General features: G+C 40.3%; 1 protein-coding gene across 2 annotated transcripts in view; it reads right to left on the reverse strand.

The window, feature by feature from the left end:
- Positions 1–14,379, reverse strand: part of LOC120064988 (protein MTSS 2-like) — a 118,382-nt gene that overhangs the window by 8,316 nt on the left and 95,687 nt on the right. For both annotated transcript variants that reach the window (XM_039015611.1, XM_039015612.1), the window contains exon 10: positions 10,116–10,212. In XM_039015611.1, the coding sequence (XP_038871539.1) occupies positions 10,116–10,212 (97 nt within the window). The remainder of the gene's footprint in view (positions 1–10,115; positions 10,213–14,379) is intronic.

Raw genomic sequence — 14,379 nt, forward strand, 5'->3', positions numbered from 1 at the left:
CATGGCTATTCTAAAAATTACAGTCCTCATTGAGGAGTAATGGAACACCCAATACTAGCCATGGAAGGGATTGTAATAATAATGTTTAAAAAATACACAGAAAAGCAATACAATTAAACAATACCATTCATGATAGGGAATGTTGTAAAATAATTATTTAACTTTCCATTTATAGTATTTTATAAATGGAGAAAACGGCATTAGAAGAAAGGCTAACTAGCTAAATAATACATATCCAAATATAACGAATTGGAACACAAAATGACTCAATCAACACGGTGGAGATAAAAACACAGCAAACAGAAGACATAGAAGGCACAGTATGTGGGTATGTGTGGATGTATTGTGATGGAAGGTGTGGTGTGTTTTTTTGTGTTTGGAAAAGTGTGGCGTTAAGTGAGTGAAAAAGGAAACGGTTGCATATCCCAGAACTAATGTGTGTCTGTGAGCAGGGGTTGCGAGAGAGCTTCGCATTTTGTGCAGAGGGATATACATTTGAAAATAAATTAGAAATCTTATTTATTTATTGTCCTATCATGATGAAACAGTCCCCAACCCTATACCCTAGACACCCATCTGAGCGTCCAATACAATAAAGTCCTTCTGTAAATTGCCTATATGCAGCCAAAACAGAAAGAGGAATGTGGACAGAGACCTACGAGAGCAGCACTGCCCCCTCAATATTCTGAGCCTGCCTGGCAGGGTTGGTCCTACAAAGCCAGAGCCCCCTGATGGGAGAGCATAATATACAAGGAAATTCTCAAACTGCTATTGAGAACCTTGACGACCTTGTACCTCGCCCGTGGGGATTCCGGTGGGGTGCCCCCACCCAGGCAGTGGCAGTGCAGGCAACACTAGCTGCAGTAACCCATGGGGAGGGGGTCACACTCCCAACATTCAGAGAGGGGGTATATTATTGTGACCCTGGTGGCACAAAATAATCAAAGGTCTGACTGCACAGAGATGCTTGGGGAAATGGTCACAATGTGGGACCCGTGTGTGTTTCAGGGGAAGGGGGTATATCTGATCTCCATCATCTAGGACTTGACAATGGTTAATCAAATCTCCCCATATATATATATATATATATGCTAGGGGGTAAGGCTGTTCGGGACAATATTGGATGAATCACAATAATTGTTTGCTCAAATAATAATTGCTTGACAAAAATGTAATGCAATGGCAATCCTGGTTATAGATAACAATCCTTTGCATGAACTGTCGACATTATTACGCATACTAATTGTTAATGATGGAAATTAAGATACGCAAGATCTCTGAACATATCTTTTTTAATAGCTATATATAAAGCAAATTGAGGTGAGAGCATTGGAAATGCTTTTAACGGTTGATCTGCTTCTGTTCTGTAGGTGGCACTGTGTGCTCTTTTCCAAGGATCGGTCCTGGCCTCTCGGGGGTCCTAAGGATACGGGGGACAGGGGTGGCCTGCCAGTCACTGGGATGATAACCCAACTTGGGATGGTGAGGGGCATTAGCGGGTGGAATAGTGGAGAACAATTGGACTAACCGTAGTAACCTTAGTAGCACGGCAAATATCATGGTACAGCTATATGGACACTCAATCACTATGGTACTTTTTAATGGTAAATTTACAAACATATATTATGCTAAATAGATTTGAAACGTGTATCTCATCATGGTAAGTGGTGAAATAAGTATAGCCAGTTATAATTGTAATGGCTTAGCAGATAATAAGAAAGGACTAACAATATTTACCTGGCTTAAAGAGAAGGAATACAATATCTATTGTTTACAGGAAACTCATTCAACAATTTTAGATGAAGTTGTGTGGAAAAAGGACTGGGGGGTGAAATATACTTCTCCCATGGGTAAAGAAACTCAAAATGGGTGATTATATTAATTAACAGTAATTTTGATCCAGATGTGCAAATTGTCCAAACAGATCCTCAAGGTAGATGGATGATTTTAAATATGTTATTGGACCATAAACAGATATGGCTCATTAACCTTTACGGACCAAATTATGATGATCCACGCTTCTTTGACAATATATATAATTATTTATCAACCCTACAAGCAATACATTATTTTGGTGGGATATTATAATACTGTTTTAAATACCCCAATGGATCGTAAAGAAAATCACACAACAAACTATCACCCTCATGCTCTTAAGGAAATCACAAATGTCAGGGATATATTGGAACTAGTGGATTTATGGAGGCTTAAATATCCTGACCTAGTGAGAGATATATGGCAGAGGCTCAATCAAGCTAGTCGTCTTGACTACTTTCTAATGTCATTTTCGTTGGCACCAAAAGTTTAAAAAGTGTTGATAGGGGACAGAATGCGGTTGGACCATCAGATAATTGGCATATACATTACTCTTAATGAATTTCCACGTGGGCGATGGACGATATTGGAAATTTAAATCAAAGCCTATTGGATAACTTGTTTTTTACTAGGACAGAGGAATTAATAAAATAATCTTTCCAACATAATAGGTACAGCAGATCCCCTTATTGTACGGGACAGTTTTAAACGTGCCTTGAGGCCAATTCAGTTCTCAGCTCTAAAAAAAAAAGCAATTTAGGTCAAAAGAGTCCATATTAACAAAGGGAACAGATAGATAGTAATAAAAATTGTACCATAGAGGCTCTGAATAAGTTAGAGGAAAAACAAAACGAAAGATCAAGTGTAATACATTACAAAATTAAAGCAAATTGGATGGAATATGGGGAAAAATGCATAGAAATGCTACCAAAAATGATTGACTGAAACTTGTTACAAATGACCCATGTCGAGTCACCCATGATTCACCAAATTATATTTTGAAAGAGGAAGCATGTTTTAGTTTCAGTCTCCTCCATCTCCTGTTTTTTTTTCTATTAATAATGTAAAATTAACAGCTGTACAGAAAGACTCATGTGAAGGCGAAATTACAGAGGAGGAACTTCTTCATGCAATTAAAGCCTTTAAGTACAAGAAACCTCCAGAGCTGGATGGCATACCAGTTGAGGTATACCACTTTAAAAAATATATATATATTTTATGTACTCAGAGGACCGTTATTAGCATGTTTTAACAACTCCTATGTAAATGGTAGATAAGGTCTGATTTTATTATTACCGAAACAGGATGCAAGTGGTAAATAAATATAAAGATCCAGTCCATAAAAAAAAAATTGGAGGCTCAAAATGTATAGTGCATAGAATTAAAAAGGTATTGTTGGATATTATTAATTGTAATCAGACAGGTTTTTTTTTTTTACATGGATGATACATTGAAGATAATATAAAGACAAGTATGGGAAACAATAGAACACTATGAAAAATCTGGGAAACCAGGCCTGTTATTCATAGCTGACTTTGAAAAGGCTTTTGATAAAGTACGACTGGAGTTTATATATAAATGCCTGGAACATTTACATTTTGGAGAATCTCTTAGAAAATGGGTTAATTAAGGATACACCCCCCCCAATTTTCACCTAAAATGACATACCCAAAGCTAACTGCCTGTAGCCCAGGACCTGAAGCAAGGATATGAATATTCTTGATACCATTTGAAAGGAAACACTTTGAAGTTTGTGGAAATTTTAAATTAAATGTAGGAGAATAACACATTAGATCTGGTAAGAAATAAAAAAGTGTATATTTTTTTGTACCATCTTTGAAATGCAAGAGAAAGGCCATAATGTATTTCCAGCCCAGGCGCAACATAGATGTTGGCCACTAGATGGCAGCAGTGCATGTGCAACGTTTTAGACTGATCCAATGAACCATTGCATTTCTGTTAAATTTTGTATCAAGACTGCCCAAATGTGCCTAATTGGTTTATTAATAACTTTTCAAGCTCATAACTGTGCACTCTCCTCATACAATAGCATGGTACTAGTTCACAGTAATAGCTACTGTAAATTGGACAGTGCAGTTAGATTAACAAGAATTTAGGCTTCTTTCTTTAAAATCCTACATTTGGACCCCCCCCACAGCCTGAGGATCTAGAAACTTTCTAACCCCTCTGGATTACAACCAAAGTGTACTATATTACATATTGGATCACTAAAAAATACTTTTACATTACCGTGTAGTTTATCAATAAAATGGTCTGATGGTGATGTGGACATACTCGGTATACACATCCCGAAATGAATAAATGAACTCACACCAATAAATTTTTATAGAACGTTAGCAAAAATAGATATGATCTTGCTGCCATGTAAATACCTGTCTATGTGGAAAAATCACCCTGATTAACTATTTAGTCATATCCCAGTTTACCTATTTGCTTATGGTCTTGACTACACCTAGAAAACAGTTATTTAAATTAAATGAGAAAAAAAAGATTCCATTTTTTTTGGAACGGCATGCCAGACAAAATTAAACTGGCCTATTTATAATGAATATGAATTTGGAGGGCAGAAATGATTAAATATTAAAGCATTAGACCTCTCCCTAAAGGCTTCAGTCATACAAAAGCTATCCTTAAATCCTAACTGGTTCTCTAGCAAATTAATAAGAATGTCTCACCCCATGTTCAAGAATGGCCTTTTTCCCTTTATTCAAAGGAAATCTCCAAAATATCGTTATTTTTAAAACAAGCCATAGAAAGTTGGTTGCAATTTCAATTTAATCCACCAGAAAAAAACAGAACAAAGAATACAATACAAATATTTGTATGAACATAAGATTATGGCAACCATGGCATGGAATTCATGACAGGGAGACTTGTCCACCATGCATGATGATGTATACGGGTAAAATAGTCTAGCTACCTACATTTCCAGATAATACACATTTCTAATTTTGACAAAGTGGTTTCATTTCAAGCTAAAGTGTACTGCCAGCTAACGTTAGCTGGCTGGCTCCCTAGCTAATTTTACGTGTAAGATGTTATTATTCGCATCCCAGAGATGTTTGCTTGGCTAGTTAGAGCCTAATGTTCGCTAGCTAACATTGAACCTGGTTGGTTAGCTCCCAGCAGATTCATGCAGGGTAGTAACAACATGATTTGGCACTATGTTCATTGTTGTTTACCTAGCTAACGTTAGCTGGCTCGCTAGCTAACGTTACGTGATGTGTATGATCTTACACGTTGTTTATTTAGTTAGCTTGCAAGCTAGCTACATATCTTAACAAAAGACTCCACTATGCAAGTAATCATTTTGGGTGCATTTGTAAATTCAGTCTGAGTATGCCAGAGTGCAGAATTTACAAATGCACAACACCCGTTGAATATGGCCGGTGTCAGTAAATGTTGGGAAAAAACTTAATGAAATTGTTGCCAGCAGAGCTGGTTAGGCTGTTTTCATGTTATCCATAGGTAAACAAATCATCGGCCAGAGCGTCAAGTGTGCGCCTTGAACGCTCCGAGAGCGAAACGAGATGGGTGGGGCTAAAGCTTTTTAAGAGGGTGTGAACGATGCTGAATGGGTGTAGACAAAGAATAGCTCTTCACTAGGTACCAAAACATTCAAAAGGCCATTTTCTCAAAAGTGAGTTTACACATTTTTCAAATTTCAAAGCAGAATTACTTTCCCATTGCTCCTCAAATGCAGTGTGTGATATACCATTTTGTAGCTCTACATTTATCTAAATGTAAAAAACACAAATTTTGCTACATACAACCGATTTGAGCCGGTTAGTCACATTTGAGTGTTATGAAATAAAAGTGAACTATACCTGACAAGTATGAGTGGTTTAGGTTAATTTCTTGGCTCTGCCAATCAAGCGGCAGAAGGGCGCATTTGCTGATCTACTGTCAGCTGATGTTTATTTTGCCAACAGTCCAACAGTCTTATCTAGCCTACGTTGGTTTAACCATGATTGCTGCTGACAGACATGATGGGCTACATTGACTGATGGACCACATCAAATTGGCTAGCTAGCAAATAACAGATCCCTTCAATACTGCTAGAAAACAAGTTAACTTTCAGCAGATAAACTAGATGGCTATATCCAAATATTGCTGGATTTGTTTGCCATCTTTAGTGGTGATGACAGTAGTCCGATTAACAACTTGCCAATGTCAAGATCTTCCCAAAAGCCACATTCTATTATAAATACATAAACATTTATGACAGCTCATGCAAAAACAAAACAAGCAGTGGCCTGTTTGATGTGATAGAAGTGAAAGTCATTTTGACAATAAATAATATGGAACAGAGGTGAATATATCCGGGCAGGGTCACTTAACACTGAATGAACAGGATGTAGACACAAGGAAGAGCACTGGGTTGGGCAGCGAGACTATCACAGGGACTGGAGGAAGTTAGAGGCACTAAATACTATATATACATAGCACTATATACACAAAGTTATGTGGACACCCTTTCAAATTAGAGGATTTGGCTATTTCAGCCACCCCCGTTGCTAACAGGTGTATAAAATTGAGTGCTGTTATTGTGAAGTGGAAATATCTAGGAGCAACAACGGCTCAGCCGTGAAGTGGTAGGCTACACAACCTCACAGGACGGGACCGCTGAGTGCTGATGCGGGTAAAAATCGTCTGTCCTCGGTTGAAACACTCACTACCGAGTTCCAAACTGCCTCTGGAAGCAATGTCAGCACAATAATTATTAGTCGTGAGCTTCATGAAATAGGTTTCCATGGCCGAGCAGCCACACACAAGCCTAAGATCACCATGAGCAATGCCACGCGTCGGGTTGAGTGGTGTAAAGCTCGAAGCCATTGGACTCTGGAGCAGTGGAAACGCACTCTCTGGAGTGATGAATCACGTTTCACCATCTGGCAGTCCAACGGACAAATCTGGGTTTGGCGGATGCCAGGAGAACGCTACCTGACCGAATGCATAGTGCCAACTGTAAAGTTCGGTGGAAGAGGAATAATGGTCTGGGGCTGGATTTCATAGTTCAGGCTGGGCCCCTTAGTTCCAGTGAAGGGACATCTTAAAGCTACAACATACAGCTACAGCATTCTAGACGAGTATGTGCTTCCAACTTTGTGGCAACAGTTTGGTAAAGCCCTTTCCTGTTATAGCATGACTACGCCCCTGTACGCAAAGCGAGGTCCATACAGAAATGGTTTGTCGAGATCGGTAATGAAGAACTTGACTGTCCTGCACAGAACACCTCAACCCCACCAAACACCTTTGGGATGAATTGGAACGCAGACTACGAGCCAGGCCAAATCCCCCAACATTAGTGTCCCACACAAATCACACATCCTCCTCCATGCTTCACGGTGGGAACCACACATGCAGAGATCATCGTTCGCTTATTCTGCGTCTCATAAAGACACGGCAGTTGGAACCAAAAATCTCAAATTTGGACTCATCAGACCAAAAGGACAGATTTCCACTGGTCTAATGTCCATTGCTCGTGTTTCTTGGCCCAAGCAAGTCTCTTCTTATTATTGGTGTCCTTTAGTAGTGGGTTCTTTGCAGCAATTTGACAATGAAGGCCTGATTCACGCATTCTCCTCTGAACAGTTGATGTTGAGATGTGTCTGTTATTTGAACTCTGTGAAGCAGATTTTCCTGTGGCATTTCTCATGAGAGCTAGTTTCATCATAGCGCTTGATGGTTTTTGCGACTGCACTTGAAGAAACTTTCAAAGTTCTAGAAATGACTGACCTTCATGTCTTAAAGTAATTATGGACTGGCGTTTCTCTTTGCTTATTTGAGCTGTTCTTGCCATAATATGGATTTGGTCTTTTACCAAATAGGGCTATCTTCTGTATACCACCCCTACCTTGTCACAACACAACTGATTGGTCCAACTGCATTAAGAAGGAAATCAATGCCACAAATTAACTTTGAACAAGGCACACCTGTTAATTTAAATGCATTCCCGGTGACTACCTCATGAAGCTGGTTGAGAAAATGTCAAGAGTGTGCAAAGCTGTTATCAAGGCAAAGGGTGGCTAATTGAAGAATCTCAAATATATTTTGATTTGTTTAACACTTTTTGGGTTACTACATGATTCCATATGTTTTATTACATAGTAGTTGATGTCTTCACTATTATTCTACAACGTAGAAAGTAGTAAAAATAAAGAAAAACCATGGAATGAGTAGGTGTGTCTTTTGACTGGTACTGTACACATACACAAATATAAAGTTGAAGTTTACATACACTTACGTTGTAGTCATTATAACTTGTTTTTCAAACACTCCACACATTTCTTGTTAACAAACTATAGTTTTGGCAAGTCGGTTAGGACAACTACTTTGTGCATGACAAGTCATTTTTCCAACAATTTTTCCAGACAGATTATTTCACTTATAATTCACTGTATCACAATTCCAGTGGGTCAGAAGTTTACATACACTAAGTTGACTGGCCTCAAGGCCTACCTTCAAACTCAGTGCCTCCTTGCTTGACATGAGAAAATTAAAAGAAATCAGCCAATAAAAAAAATTGTAGACCTCCACAAGTCTGGTTCATCGTTGGGAGCAATTTCCAAATGCCTGAAGGTACCACGTTCATCTGTACAAACAATAGTACGCAAGTATAAACACCATGGGACCACGCAGCCGTCATACCGCTCAGGAAGGAGACGCCTTCTGTCTCCTAGAGATGAACGTACTTTGGTGCGAAAAGTGCAAATCAATCCCAGAACAGCAAAGGACCTTATGAAGATGCTGGAGGAAACCGGTACAAAAGTATCTATATCCACAGTAAAACGAGTCCTATATTGACATAACCTGAAAGGCTGCTCAGCAAGGAAGAAGCCACTGCTCCAAAACCCCCATAAAAAAAGCCAGACTACGGTTTGCAACTGCACACGTGGACAAAGATCGTACTTTTTGGAGAAATGTCCTCTGGTCTGATAAAACAAAAATATAACTGTTTGGCCATAATGACCATCATCATATTTGGAGGAAAAGGGGGGAGGCTTGCAAGCCAAAGAACATCATCCCAACCGTGAAGCACGGGGGTGGCAGCATCATGTTGTGGGGGTGCTTTGCTGCAGGAGGGCACTTCACAAAATAGATGGCACCATGAGGAGGAAACTTACGTGGATATATTGAAGCAACATCTCAAGATATAAGTCAGGAAGTTAAAGCTTGGTCGCAAATGGGTCTTCCAAATGGACAATGACCCCAAGCATACTTCCAAAGTTGTGGCAAAATGGCTTAAGGACAACAAAGTCAAGGTATTGGAGTGGCCATCACAAGTGTATGTAAACTTCCGACTTCAACTGTATTTATATTATATATATATATATAATTACTATATTAGCACAGTAGCTGTTATACAGAGTCAACTGTTACTGTTATAGGAGCAATGGCTTTTAGGAGCTTTTAGGCCTTCAGGAGGTGGCTAGTTGGGTTATAGAGAACTTCAAGTTGATAATTTTACTTTTCTAGTGGGCAGCAGGTCAAATTAAGGGCTAATAGTAAATTATCCAAAGCTGTTTTTCTCCCTCTCACACAGATACAGTACTCTCACATACCCACACAGTAACAGACAGACACTGGATACATTCATTTTACATAACTGGACAAATACAGACAACACACATTATGCACACACACATTTACATGGGGGCCATGCGTGGGGGTTTACGCCACAGTGGGTATACAGGGGGCCAGTAAGGGGGTGTGTGTTCTCACAGTGGTGTCTCTGTGGCTGGTTTGGCTGGCAGAGCGGACATGGGTGCGGTGGGCACCAGAGCGGGCGGAGGTGGTTGGCGAGTTGCCCTCGCTGAGGGAGCGTGCGGTGCCGTCCCAGCCCTCAAAGCATGCCAACGGACTGGGCGAGCGGCGCTACCCACGAAGGGACGACGGGAGGAGGGATAGAGAGAAAATTGTTTGTGTTTCAAGCAGCGGAAGGGGTAAAGGGTACTGCCTAACATGAGTAACTCAGGTTGAGGGAGGGGGCCAGACAGAGCAACGTCTTTCTTTTAAACGGTTTACTGGGGTTTAGATAAAACAGTACTCAAGTTAAGAAAGGGCAATAGTTTGAACTTTGAATGTAAGAATCAATGATTTAATATACTATGCTGCAGTGGACTGAAGTTTTCTTTCAAATTAGTTGAAATCACACCCCCTGGGCAGAAGTGCAGCAATGGGGTGAGATTATGATTGATGCATTTGAAACATTCAGCAGCCAAAAGAATAAAGGGCACTTGGAGCACTTCAAAAGGGAGAAAGTCAGTCAGTCTTACCTGTGCTGGGTCCATGGAGGGCAGGCAGAGGTGAATGCTGTCCATCGAGGTGGCGATGGAGTCCAGAGAGGGGACGTATCGAACAGAGTTGTAGTTACTGAGAGAGAGAGAGCGAGAAAGTTTGTGGAAGAGAAATAAATCGTATTAATGAAAAGGAGTAGGAAATAAAGAGAAATAAAAAAGGAGAGAAAGACAACAAGGCATACAAAACTGGCACCATTACTTCTGAAATGGAGCCAAGCGACAGTGTGTGAACAAAACTTCAGATTAAAAAAAAAAAAACTTATTTTTAAGGAACTCAGTCCAGCTTTCAACTTACTCTTGAAAGTTGTAATAGTAGAATGCACAAGGTTCAAGTTCGAAATGCAGTGCATCAAATGTAGTGCATAATCAGTTTTCCTCGTCATTTCATGTTTTAGAGCAGGGGTTCCCAAACTTCTAGAGCAGGTGGGCACCAGAGCGGGCGGAGGTGGTTGGCGAGTTGCCCAAATTATTTATTTTTTGAATCATTAACTGACATGGGCTAGTTGATCTGGAGTTAAAGAGCTTTAAATAGCTAAGGTATGCAATGACTAACACGACAAGAGAAAGGGGGGCCCGAGTGAAAAAGTTTGGGGAAACCCTGGCCTAGAACACAAAATCCCCAAAGCAAATCACAGCAGACATAAATCACATAGTCAACTCAACTATATGAGCCTCTTTATCTAGCCATGAGGTTACCTAGGCAGAGAGCTCCTGGTGACGGCAAATCTTAATGTGGCTTGGCTAGCTAACTAGTCGAGTTAACTTTTTGAATGATGCAGCAACACAGCACTGGCATTTCGCCTGCCCCAGTTCCCCAGTATATTTTATTCGACAGCGAGAGTGTTGCATAGAGGTATCTATGCACAGAAATAAGCACATAATCTCAATAATTCTAAAACTAAGTAAGAAAACAGAAAAATAAAAAAAATCACCATGCACACATTAAAGTTCGGTGTCACAATTTAGGCTTGTATTAAATCAAGAAAAATCTAAAGATGATTTAGTTGAATGATGCAATGATTAGAGCGTTATCGGCTATTATTTGGGGAGATAAATATGACGGCGAATCTAGTGATGACAGCTCTTTAAAAGTATTTTCGTGGTCAGAAGTTGTGGTGTTGTAGTCATTGGGTGTGTGGTTCATTAGTTTTGTGGTCAGTAGTTGTATGGTTGTGGTCAGTAGCGGTGTGGTTGTGGTCAGTAGTTGTGGTTAGTAGTTGCGCTCCATAGTGGTCAGTAGTTTTGGTAAGTAGTTGAGGTCAGTGTAGGATAATCAGCCCTTCTCCCTCTGAGAGGACAAAATGTATCTCTGTTACAGTATCCAGAGGACTGACTATTGTGACAGAATAATACTATAGTATCCATGTTTGGTATCCATCTGAAACTTGTTTCCTGAGGATAACTCTAGTGCCTTCGGAAAGTATTCCATCCCCCTTTTTCCCCACTCATCAATCCACACATAATACCCCACAATGACAACGTAAAAACAGGAGTTTCGAAATTTTTGCTAATTTAAGCTCCGTCAGGTTGGATGGAGAGCGTTGCGGCACAGCTATTTTCAGGTCTTTCTAGAGATGTTTGATCGGGTTCAAGTCCGGGCCAGTCAAGGACATTCAGAGACCTGTCCCGAAGCTACTCCTGCGTTGTCTTGGCTGTGGGCTTAGGGTCGTTGTCCCTCACCCCAATCTGAGGTCCTGAGCACTCTGGAGCAGGTTTTCATCAAGGATCTCTCTGTACTTCGCTCCGTTCTTTTCCTCCATCCTGACTAGTCTCAGTCCCTGCCACTGAAAAACATCCCCACAGCATGATGCTGCCACCACCATGCTTGTGCAAGGTCTTTGTGGTTCCAAACTTCTTCCATTTAAGAATGATGGAGGCCACTGTGTTGTTGGGGACCATTAATGCTGCAGACATTTTTTGGTACCCTTTCCCAGATCTGTGCCTCGACACAATCCTGTCTCTGAGCTCTACGTACAACTCCTTCGACCACATGGCTTGGTTTTTGCTCTGACATGCACTGTCAACTGCGGGACCTTATATAGACAGGTGTGTGCCTTTCTAAATCATGTCCAATCAATTGAATTTACCACAGGTGGACTCAAATCAATTTATAGAAACATCTCAAGGATGATCAATGGAAACAGGATGCACCTGATCTCAATTTCGAGTCTCATAGTAAAGGATCTGAATATTTATGTAAATAAGTATTTTATTCTTAATATATTGTAAAAAATAAAAATAAAAAACTGCTTTCACTTTGTCATTATGGGGTATTGTGTGTAGATTGCGTAGGGAAAAAAAAGTAATCAATTTTAGAATAAGACTAAGGTAACAAAATGTGGGAAAAGTCAAGGGGTCTGCGTACTTTCCGAAGGAATGTATATGGATTTAAACTCAGCAAAAAAAGAAACTGTCAACTGCGTTTATTTTCAGCAAACTTAACATGTAAATATTTGTATGAACATAAAAAGATTCAACAGACATAAACTGAACAAGTTCCACAGTCATTCCTTTGACTAACAGAAATGGAATAATGTGTCCTTGAACAAAGGGGGAGTCAAAATCAAAAGTAACAGTCAATGCAGCTGGTGGCCACACCAGATACAAAGTACTAAAGTGCATCTCCTCCTCATGGACTGCACCAGATTTGCCAGTTCTTGCTGTGAGATGCTAACCCACTCTTCCACCAAGGCACCTGCAAGCTCCAGGACATTTCTGGGGGAATGTCCATAGCCCTCACCCTCCGATCCAACAGGTCCCAGACATGCTCAATGGGATTGAGATCCGGGCTCTTCGCTGGCCATGGCAGAACACTGACATTCCTATCTTGCAGGAAATCACACACAGCACGAGTAGTATGGCTGGTGCCATTGTCATGCTGGAGGGTCATGTCAGGATGAGCCTGCAGGAAGGGTACCACATGAGGGAGGAGGATGTCTTCCCTGTAACGCACAGCGTTGAGATTGCCTGCAATGACACCAAGCTCAGTCCGATGATGCTGTGACACCACCCCAGACCATGGTGTTATTCAGTCAGTAGAAAGCAAATTGCTTCATAACTGTGATCTTAATTGCCTACCGTCTGTAAGCTGTTAGTGTCTTAACCACCGTTACACAGGTGCATGTTCATTAATTGTTTATGGTTCATTGAACAAGCATGGGAAACAGTGTTTAAACCCTTTACAATGAAGATCTGTGTTGTTATTTGGATTTTTACAACTTATCTTTGAAAGACAGGGTCCTGAAAAAGGGACGTTTCTTTTTTTGCTGAGTTTATTATCTCTGTGGTAACTTGGATCTGTACAGGGTGAACTCTGAATTACTCTAGGCAAGGGGGTTTAATGGTCCTCTCAGGAATTCCGTCTCATTTACATTGGTCTCATCCCACACACAAGCTCTTAGATGCTGTGACACCATGTGGTGATTGGGCCTGGGAGTGTTCAGGTTTCTGTAAACTTGGTATTGTTTTATTAATCAATAGTGGTTGATTTTGAGTTGAAAGGTTACACCTTCAGATGTTATAAATGGAAATAAATGCCTTTGTTCCCTCTCATCCTGTATCCAGTTCATGGAGGTAGGTTGTATGATCAATTCTAATTTCCTAGGATTTTAGGCCTAATAGGCATCTCTTTGTTCATGTTTTTAAGTATACTACGGATGAAACGGTTACCGGTTTCACGATAAACCACAGTAAAATTCCAGACGATGAGTATTACCGTTACCAATTTTAATTAGCATTAAAACTGTGTTTGATTACCACGGTTAGAAAAACTCACTGTAAATACTGTCCAGCATCAACCAAAGTTAGCAACAGTCTGACGTAGGCGCAGCACGCAACGTGGGTTTTGTTTTGTGTGAAAACATGGCGGAAGGCAGTGACAGCGCTCGGGAGATTTTTCAGTCTTATACGAGTACCAAATCTTAAGTGTGGTCATATTTTGGGTTTTACAAGAGTGCTGAAGGAAACTTAATCGAAGATGGTCACCTTGTATGTAGAACATGCAACAACAACAAAAAAATCGCTGCGAAAGGGGGCAACACTTCAAATCTCGAGTCATCTTTGTGACCACCACTTTATAGTGAATGCAAGTTAAGTTAACTTTTAGCTCAATGCATGATGTGGGGACTTCAGAATGGGGGAAAATGTCATGGTTTGTCTGTAACTTGCTAATAGCTTGTCAATAATGTAAACTGAAGCTTTCAGTGGAACCTACTCTTGTAAAAACACTACATGTTCTTCT

Source organism: Salvelinus namaycush, chromosome 20, assembly GCF_016432855.1.
Source record: "Salvelinus namaycush isolate Seneca chromosome 20, SaNama_1.0, whole genome shotgun sequence".
Lineage (NCBI taxonomy): Eukaryota > Metazoa > Chordata > Actinopteri > Salmoniformes > Salmonidae > Salvelinus > Salvelinus namaycush.